The sequence below is a fragment of the Arachis ipaensis genome, chromosome B01, assembly GCF_000816755.2.
Source record: "Arachis ipaensis cultivar K30076 chromosome B01, Araip1.1, whole genome shotgun sequence".
NCBI classification, from domain to species: Eukaryota; Viridiplantae; Streptophyta; class Magnoliopsida; order Fabales; family Fabaceae; genus Arachis; species Arachis ipaensis.
The window spans coordinates 58,433,494-58,444,133 of NC_029785.2; the positions used below are offsets into that span (position 1 = coordinate 58,433,494).

Here is a 10,640-nt window from a genome sequence, read left to right on the forward strand (position 1 = left end):
GCCACGCTTGCGGTCAATGGTTAGAATTGGGTAATATTAACTGTAAAAACACATTAATTATAAAAATTATATATATGAAATTATGAATAATATTAATATGAAATTATGAATCTTATGGGTGTGAAATTATAGATGTTATGTGTGTGAAATTAAATGTTAAGTTAAAGATATTTTTACGAATTTTACTATTTAACTCATTTTTACATACCGACTGATAAAAATATAAAATAGAATATAAAATATAAAAAATATGAAATCAATTTTTAAATAAGTTTTAGTGTTAAAAATTTTATCTACATGCTTCAAACCACCGAGTGGCTGATGACATATAGGGTGTGTATGGTTGGGGGAATTAAAGAACATTCCCAAAAATTTTAAAATGGGAATATGAAATTCCTATGTGTGGTTCAAACTTTAAAAAAACATTCCAAGGTAACTTTTATTCCTTGGAATTGAATTACCACAAATTCAATTCCCATCTCCCGCTGGTTATCTTTCATTCCAATGGGAATGGAATGCAAATAATAAAATAAAAAGACTAAATTATCCCTGTTATTTAATACTTAGTTTCACCTTTTTCTTCATTTTTCTTTGAAGATTGAAACCCTAGCAGAGTTGTTTCTTCCACAACTCAGTGAGTTTCACTATCGCCACCGCCACCGGAGCCGGCACCGGCGCCGCCGTTACTCTAAACAGAAGATTCATCTCCTTCTCTTCTCCGATTCATGTTCGCAGTGCTTTTCTCTATGAATTTTCTTCGAATCTCATATTAAGGTTTGAGTTTTTTCCCAAATCAGTGGAGGCTTCACCAACACCACCGTCATCAGAGCTACGTCGGCGCCACTGTTACCCTAAACGGAAGACTGATTTCCTTCTCTTCTTCGAGTTTATGTTCGCATTGCTTCTCTCTGTGAATTCTCTTTGAATCTGTCATCAAGGTTTGGGTTCTTTTTATGCTTTCTACATCATATTACACTAATTTTCTGCAATAGACTGCTAATTTGATTAGTTATTTTTTATTTTGCTTGATTTCTTATATGCTCTCTGTGATTATGTTGTATGCAAACAACATGTTTGATGATTTGCCTCAATAAAGAGTTTAAGCTTGTGACATATTTTTACATGCTTAATTTGGCTTGAATCTGACAAAAACATATTTTCACATGCTTAATCTTGTCTTAATTTGGCTTTTCATGCTGTGTACTTCATGAGTCATGCTACAATGCACTACTAAGCTTGCATTACTATTGCTCTTCTTCTTTTTCTTGTTGTCTTCATGAATTTTACATACTAGTAACAATGTAAAGTTGTTTTGGTGGCAATCTAATTTTCAGCTACTGGATCTGTGGGATCTAATTTTCCAATTTTAAAATGTATTTTGGTGTGCATGTTCTGGTATACTTGTATGTTCTGGTGTTATCATAATGAATATTCATCAATTGGTTAGAGGAATATTCATTATGTTGGCTATAGTTTTGGGCTAATGTGGCTGAGGTGTGGAAAAAGATGTTCATGGTTGCCCCTTCTTCATTTGTGTCTCCGCTGGAGGAGGAAGAGGAAGAGTATGCTGCCATTGCGGAGAAAGGGTTCTATTTGTACCCTGTTCGTCCTAAAGCAACATCCTCCCATAACACTTCTTCTTCTTAGTCCTTATAGCTCTTAACACAGGTTTTTCTATAGGCCTATGTTACTTGTTTCATTGCTAAGCTTAAAACTCCTGAGCTAAATGGTTCTCCAAATCTGAAGCTTTTGAAAAGAGCTCATTTTATACATCCAAAAGAGCTCATTTTAGTGCCTCAACAACATCAGCAACTAACCTTGTTCTCCATGTTTGTTTTTCTTCCACAAGCATACACTCTGGTTCTGCTAGAAGCACACTAGAAGCACACACTTCTTTAAGTGAGAGATTGTCTGACTTATCACCCGGTATAATCCATTGTTTTGGATTCAAAGTTTCTTTTCGTATGAAGCCCTGCAACATATAGATTTCCATTAAGGAATAAAAATTAAACCACGTCATATAAGTATAACCATCTTTGTTACATAAACTAATTCAATACTCAGATTGTAGAGTGATGAAGAATCCAGCAACATTTTTTAATTTCTAGCACAAAAATGGTCATGTTGAATAAAGGAGAAAACAACATAAGCTATTACTAACTGATATCAAACATGTAAAATGTTTGAAAACAAATATTATGGAATTAGAGTACTGGAAGCCTGCTGCTGCACCCTAACTTAGACAATTGAGCATTTGAAATCATGTTTGGTGAATGGCATGTTGGTTACAAATTTCTTTGAGCTTTTTACAGTAGAATTGACTTCTCGTTTGAAGGTAGAATCACAATCTTGAAAAATATTGAGTCTTCTTTTTGGTTTCTTACCCTTGGTAAATGGATCTAATTTCACTTTTCTTCTTATGAAATGTTCACAGGCAGAAAGAAAGAAAGAAAAAGTGAAACGAGAAAAATCAGGAAGAAATTGCTAAGGCTGTAAAACAGCTTCAAGATTTTGATCAGGTTAATCTTCTTACACATGCTAGAATGGTGGAATCTGAATTACATGTGATCTACTCATAGCATCGGGTTTAGTAGGTATCACAAGAATGCAGTTCATGAGTTGTGAAGATTTTCTTATTTCATTTTACTAGCTTAATATATTTTTCCACCATATTGAGACAAGTGATGCTTGGGGTAGATGCAAAGATCAACTTGCACAAGAAATGTGGAACCAATGGAGGAGAAGACATTACGCTCGATAATTGTAATTATTTTTCTATGTGTGAGGCTGTCTGTCGTAACATTGATTTCATTTTATTGATGTGTTTGTGTTCTTGTACAAGTGTTGTGCGTCTGTTAGTAAATTTTAACTTTTGAAACTTCTCTGTAACTTTAATTTAGATAATAGTAAAGCTTTTTAATACATATATGGTTAGAATCATTGAGATTTGTTTTATATAAGTTCAATTATGGATATTTAAAAAATTTAGAGTCAATAATAATTTAACTAAAGATATTTGTTAATAGGAATATTTTAGTAAATTTAAAAAATTTAGAATCAATAATAATTTTAATTAAAGATATTTGATATTAGGGATATTTTAGTAAATTTAAAAAAATTTAGAGTCAATAATAATTTAACTAAAGATATTTGTTATTAGGGATATTTTAGTAAATTTAAAAAATATTGGGGGTATTTAAGTAAATTTAAAAAAAATAGAATCAATAATAATTTTAATTAAAAATATTTGATATTAGGGGTATTTTAGTAAATTTAAAAATATAATAAAAATAATATTTTATTATATTTATATTTATTTAAAAAATTAGAGTCTAAAAAATTTAATTAAAAATATTTTATTTTATTATATTTATATTTTATTATATATATTTACAAAATTTAATCATTAATATTCTAATTAAAAATTATAAGGGTATTTTGGACAAAGTATTCACAATTTCCAAATATATTAAATATGAACCAAACAAAAACTAAAACATTCCTAAGCATATTATTAATATTCCATAGATTTTATTTTTACAAACCAAACATAGGAATATTATATACTTGGTAATATTATTCCAAGGAATTATATTCCTAATAATGATATTCCTAGACATAAAAATTAATCCTTGAACCACATACACCCATAGGTGATTATGATTTTACATTATTGGACACAATTCCTTGAATATAACACCTCGTAAACAAAAGAATGAATCATGTTCATGCTTTCGAAGCTTTAATTTGATGCAAACTTGAAAACCTTTCCGATCCACACACAAACTGCTTCTGACCTTCAACATTTGTAGATGTATGTAGATAGAAGAATCCTCATCAATCATCACGAATCTCCTTAGCAGACATGTTTTAGTAAAGTGTGAAAGTGTACCAAAAAAATTATTACAGTGTGAAGCATTGGAACTCAGAGCAACTCCAAAATGCATGGATCACAATACAAGATTACAAGGTATGTAAAACAGTTTTACATACCTTGTAATCTTGTATTGTGATCCATGCATTTTGGAGTTGCTCTGAGTTCCAATGCTTCACACTGTAATAATTTTTTTGGTACACTTTCACACTTTAATATGATTATATATAATCATATACACTAAAATTAGTCATTAAAATTAACCACTATAATATAAAATACATGTAACATGTTATAGACCCGGTTTCTGGGTCTCCCAACTCGGAGCAACCTCCGAGCCGTGTACCTAGGCCCCGACCTCCTCTTTGCAGTCCAAACCGGCTCTACAATTCCTAACCAACATTTGAAATCAAATATCCCTCTTATTTTAATGGATAACATAAGATAACTACCCCAAGCCATATAAATGGAAGACAGAGACCCCTCAAGTACGTTACTCATTCCACTTGCATATACCTCTTAGATCTATTCAGACTTGGGCTTCGGAGTGTCTTTGCAGGTATCATCCTCGTCGCTTCAATCAGATGATCCGACAACCGCCTCGACTCGCGAGTCCCGATCCATCTCACTACCCATACCAGAGACATTTAGTACATTGGCACCATCTGTGGAGACTGCCAAGTCGTGGCAGCATGATGGGAAATGAGGAGCAATCCTCGAACCCCAACACTCGAACTTAGGGATAGCATTCCTCCCACCCATGGGAGGATAACCAGCACCGTGTACCGCCAACCAACTCCAGTCCAGCGGCAATAGAAGGAGGACAACCGCCAGCCCACTGAAGCCCGAGCGCCCGACGGCCTAGGAGAAAAAGCAATCCAGATAATCCAAGTGCTCTGCCTTAGAGTGCAAAATCTCGAGGGCTGAGTCATGTTCAAGGAGCGATATCACCCAGAACACGCAAGTCAAGTAACCTTCACAACCCGATAGCATCGTGAGACCAGAAACGACAGGTCACTCGAAGAACGACATGGAAAACAACGCAACTGCAGCATCTCTAGGAATCCGGAACGGCGACGCGACGAGGACGACCGAAGACACCGCCGGGATGTCAATCAAACACGAAGCGAGCATGTGATAATAGGAGCCACCCTGTTCACCGAGAAAATTTTGAAAGCTAAACTCCCAAAAGGTTTTGACAAACCCACCGGCATGAAGTATAACGGCACCAGAGACCCCCAGGAATACCTAACGGTTTTTGAGGCCAGGATGAACTTGGAAAGAGCCGCCGATGCGGTTCGATGCAGAGCCTTTTTGGTAACCCTGGCCGGCCTTGTAATCAAATGGTTCAACGTCCTCCCTAACGGCTCCATAGCCAGTTTTGACGACGTCTCTAGGAAGTTTGTGGCCCAGTTCACCACAGGATCACCAAAGCAAACCATCCAATCAGCTTTCTCGGTATCGCTCAAAGATAAGACGAATCCACGAAAAAATATCTCGACAGGCTCAACGATGAGTACCTAACGGTCGATGGACTCACGGACTTAGTAACCAGTCTCTATCTAACAATGGTCTCATGAACGAAGATTTCCAGAAGTACGTCACCCCCAAGCTAGTCTAGACCATGCACAAAATCCAAAACATTGTGAGAGAATACATAAATGGCGAAGAGGTAAGCTAAGTCGTGGCCGCCAATAAATGGTAGCACGGTACCTCGTAGCAACCCACCACCGAAGGATACTCCGAAATAACACTTCAAATCTGTTTCCCTCAACTTACACCCATGGTAGGGAAGTTCACAAACTACACCCCCTACCCACCCCTATCATAGAAATCTATCACCAAATAGCGAAACGAGGCATCCTTCCGAAGGCGCGGCAACTTAGGGAACGGACAAGCGGCAACAAGAGTCTGTACTGCGATTACCACCGAGGATACAGACATAAAACCCAAGATTGCTTCGACCTAAAGGACGCTCTCGAAAAAGCCATCCGAGATGGCGAACTCGGATCCGAGAACCCAAGAAAGCTGAGAGAGAAAGATCACTAGAACGCTGATGCAGATTTTACAAACCACAAAACACCGGCAAGTGCACCGGGTCATATCAAGTAATAACTCACGGTGAGTGAGTGTCGATCCCATGAGGAGTGACGAATTAAGCAAGTAATGCTCAATCGATTAATCCAATCAGACAATCAAATTAGGATTTTGAAAGATTCAAGCATAAACAATAATTAACCAAAAGCAAATAGTGAATATTGAAGAAGAATATATGATTAAGAAAGTTAAGGTTTTGGAGATGTCAACACTTCTGAATTAATACTTTTCACTTTCCACCTTAATCATATGAAAATACTTTTATGCAAATTATTAGTAATCAAACTCCAATTTCTTAGTGATTCAATTTCTCTTTAACCTAATTAATAGCTAATCCCTTAGTCAATTTTATATAAACGAAATAGGAGAGACAAAAATTTTAGGATAGAACATTACTCTGTTATTCTAACTTCTACATGATTTAAGGGAAGACATGGTTTTTATCAATCGTTTCTTCTGGACAGCATTTTGCAAATGAAAAATTATCAATATATATAGTACTATACATACATTTATATTCTATTTCATCTTAGATTTGTTACATTATTGTTTGATATATGTTAGAATATAATTAGCATCAATTAGGATCAATTAGCATTATTTAGCATATCTGAATATTTACAAGTTGTCTGGAATGATACAATATCAAACGGTATTTATAGGGACTAAGAGAATCGTAACAATAAAGGTGTAATATTCTATAATAAATATTCAAATATGCTAAATAATGCTAATTCATCCTAATTGATCCTAATTATATTCTAACAATATAAATTTAAACCTGAGATTTCAAATAGCTTTCCTTTTCTATATATGTATATCTTGATCTTGTATGATCCCCTCGAGAAAATGGCCATAACTTTCTTACACGATTGAAGAAAAGAGAATGATGATGAAGTTGAAGTAGCAAATTAATGAGTGGGGACAAACATGAAAAGGAACTGAGCGTTATTGTGGTCTGTGGACACGATGAACAACAGTTCAAGCACGTACTATTGTTGCTTCATTAGCATGTCAAAATGTGATTCTGCCATCACTACATGCACCATCCTTATTAGTTATTAATCATCTCCACCTCTCTGTTCATTGACTTCTCTCTGCCCTTTCAATTTTGAAATTATGGGCATTGCCATTATACCACTTCTCATGCAAGAGCATTTTTTTTTGTTTGTACAAATTTTTTATAATCTTTCTTTTTCTTTAAGTTATAGAAATTTTAATACTGTATAATTATACTACTTATTCCGAGGGTTACCTGAAACTAGATTGCCTTTGGGCTTATATGTGAGGCCCAAATTCTCAATGGAGCATATTCTGACTTATCTCACATTCTGTGGCCGTCGTCCAAGTTGTTTGTGAGAAGGTTGGGGGGATACCTACAAAATACTCCAATGCTTAAGTCAGTAAGAGTTTTAGCAGGTTTAAGTGTATTAGAACTTAAGTATACCTGAAGGGTATCAGTGTATTTATAGGAGATGAGCTAATAACTATCGTTGGAGTAGTTCCACTTCTGGTGGTGGATAACCGTTCCTTTATCTTAGGGTTGTTGAGATCCCTCTTTTAGAAGTGGGTGAGAGATATTAGGGATTAGTTATATCTCCTTTGGGAGTGAAGGGATTACCGTACAGTGCTTCAGTCCGACCTGCGCAGAGGTCAATTATGGGTAGCTATGATTTGGACTTTCTCTGTTTTTGGGCCTGACTTATGTTTTGGGCCAAGTATAAACACTAATTTTTTAAAAAATTTAAACTAATAAGAAGAAATATATAAAATATTATATTTTTAACCATCTTCAGAGATATACATTCTTAAAATAAAAGGAAAGAAAAAGAAATGTATGCGTATAAATAAGTAAAAATTTATATGCAGTTGTTTTTATGTTAAATTTACAACTAAAAATTGTTAGATGATAATTTAGTTAAATATATCAAATCACTTAACGATTTTCAACTATTTACTTCTTATAAAAATTACACATGAGTCTACCGTATAATATCTTATTAAGAATATGATATGTCTTCAAACTTTCCGAAATGTGAAATAAACTTGGAAATGAATGAAGGGAAACAACAAAAAATAATAATTTTTACCATTATTTTCAAAGTAACATCTTTTGTACAATAGGTTTTATAGCCCAATATTTGACATTTCCCTTGTGTTACGTCCCTACTGCTTACACATAAAAGGTTACATCTTTACAACATTTAGAAGAGGAAGAAGTAAAGTTACATTTTGGTGATTGGTTTGCTATCATTTTTATTTTTCGGTTGGGTAAATTAAAGGAAACTCATAAGAGAGGAAAGCTTCTTCACCTTCCAACCTTCCAAAAACTCAGAAAGATTAAAAATTCAACACCAAGAACAAGAAAACTTTAGGCCATGGTATTTAGTGACATGTACATATTTTCACAGCTTAGCCAAATTACCTTTTTGTCCTTGCTCTGCCATATCACGCTAATGACCCTTTTCTTTCACTCCCTATAGTTTGCATTGCATTTGAATGATCTATCTCATTGAAACAATAATTAAAACCAAAATCATGAACACCAATGTCCTCAAAGTCCAATAACCAAGCATAATTGTTATTATCCTCCCAAGATGGCACTGTGAGTCCCATGTCAACATTGTTTGTGTTTGTGTTTGTGCCCTCCACTTTAGGGGTAGTGTCCCATAACAATGCATCCACTAGTGTATTTTCATGATCCATCCATAAATCATCCATCATTAGAGAATCATCGCTGCAAATTCTATCTAGCAAAAGAGATTCTTCTCCTGAAGAAGAATTTTCAGTTGGGGATGATGAATTTGAATTATTTTCCTCAGAGTTGAGATCCCCATTATTACCTTCCTTAGGCTCTTGTTGTTGCAAATTCTTTTGGTCTTCAGGGGAGGAACTTTCCTTTTTATTGAGAGGTTCATGAGTGACAGGGTCAATCCCCATCTTAAGAAGCTTTTTCTTGATGTGTGTGTTCCAATGATTCTTGATCTCATTGTCTGTTCTTCCTGGTAACCTTGCTGCAATCTTGGACCACCTATTGAGACATCAATAAAAAAATGTATCAAAATTCAAAGACCATGATATGTATTTATGTTATTTTTAGGCTTTTCTTGGTCTTAAAGATATCTACTAGTCAAATTCAACATGTAATTGCTTTAAGCAATGACTCAACTTCTTTTTAATATTAGTGTTGTTGAGATTCATACATCTTGCAACTAATTAGAAGTTATTTATTTTTATTCTTCAACATAGAATGTCAGGTCCAATATAGTAATCATTTGGCAACCATGTATGGACATTTCATCTGCACACCCTGCTGAAGTGTATACTTTACTTCTTGTTAACCAAATTTTTGTCTCCATGTGATATTAAGATGTACGGTTAAATTTTATTAATACTGAAAGACTACTTGATATAGCCACCTTTTAATTGTGATCAATATGCATATGTGAAAATAATTTACAAGACTTAATTAAATTAAAATTGATAGACAACAATTAAATCGTATAAACTATTTTCGAATACCATATTGACCACAACTAAAAGGTGTCAACTTTAATTAGTCGTTATAATATTAGGATATAATTCATACGAGCATTACTTTCAAGATTGTGAGATGAAAGGTTTTAAAAAAAACATAAAAAAATATATTTTTAAAAATACAAACTTAATTGGTCATTTTAAAAAACTTAAAAACACATTTATTCATTCCATCAATTTCAGATATTAAAATAGAAATTATCTTCCATAAAATATATAAACATCCAAATAAAGGAAAGAACAAAGTTGATATTGAATATAGTTAAAGAAACAAAAAACAGAAAACCAATACAATGCATGAAGGCCAAGTTATATTTAGAAAGAAAAAGACAATAATAACCTGTTGCCAAGACGGGCATGAAGATCAATAACAAGCTGCTCCTCTGCCTGAGTGAGGAGTCCTCTCTTTAAGTCCGGGCGAAGGTAATTAGTCCAGCGAAGGCGGCAGCTCTTGCCGCATCGGCGGAGGCCGGCCAGCTTGGGCACAGCACGCCAGCAGCACTGACCATTTGTGAGAATAAAGTTTATAAGCTTCTTGTCTTCCTCAGCAGTCCATGGTCCTTTCTTCACACCAAGTTTGTCACAACAAGGTTGCCTTCCCATTTTACCACTTCACTTTACACAAATCAAACACAAACTCACACACTATTCCACACTAGGTAGATAGCTATAATAATAAGGTAGCTTAGCTAAACCAATGCAAACTTTCAAAAACTAATGCAAAAGTCTCAACCAACACTAAGCTTGTAATGACTCAAGAGCCCCACACGCCTTACCCACCTTTATATAAGCCTCTCCTTTTCTATTCTAATGAGTGTTTATATATTTTATTGGCTACATTTATCTCTTTCCTTAAAAAATAAATAAAGAAAAGAAAAGGGATAAAGTACTTTCTTATTATGATTATTTTTTATTATCATTGTTCAGATTCTATTTTAAGAATTTGATTAATTTTCTTTAAAGATTTATAGTTGTCACTTGTAATATAATCTAATTTTCTTTATTCAATTCTTTTTGTTCAACATAATTTAAACTCAAAACTATTAAAATGAGATAAACTCGTTATTTTTCATAAATAAAATATTAATTTCCTCAATTTTAAATAGAAAAAAAAAAAGACTAATTGTTATCT

The 10,640-nt window shown here is 34.0% G+C and overlaps 1 protein-coding gene across 1 annotated transcript; it reads right to left on the minus strand.

The window, feature by feature from the left end:
- LOC107630711 (protein ODORANT1-like) lies at positions 8,044-10,282 on the minus strand. Its single transcript, XM_016333920.2, has 2 exons — positions 9,849-10,282; positions 8,044-9,002 (listed from the first exon to the last, which is right to left on the minus strand). Exons 1-2 carry the CDS (start codon positions 10,109-10,111, stop codon positions 8,420-8,422), a joined length of 846 nt encoding a protein of 281 aa, XP_016189406.1. The 5' UTR covers positions 10,112-10,282; the 3' UTR covers positions 8,044-8,419.

Excerpts from the sequence above, each read along its gene's own strand:
- LOC107630711 (XM_016333920.2), bottom strand. The coding sequence starts at position 10,111 with ATGGGAAGGCAACCTTGTTGTGACAAACTTGGTGTGAAGAAAGGACCA. Across the intron at positions 9,003-9,848 it reads CATGCCCGTCTTGGCAACAG|GTGGTCCAAGATTGCAGCAA; the intron begins GTTATTATTGTC and ends ATGTCTCAATAG.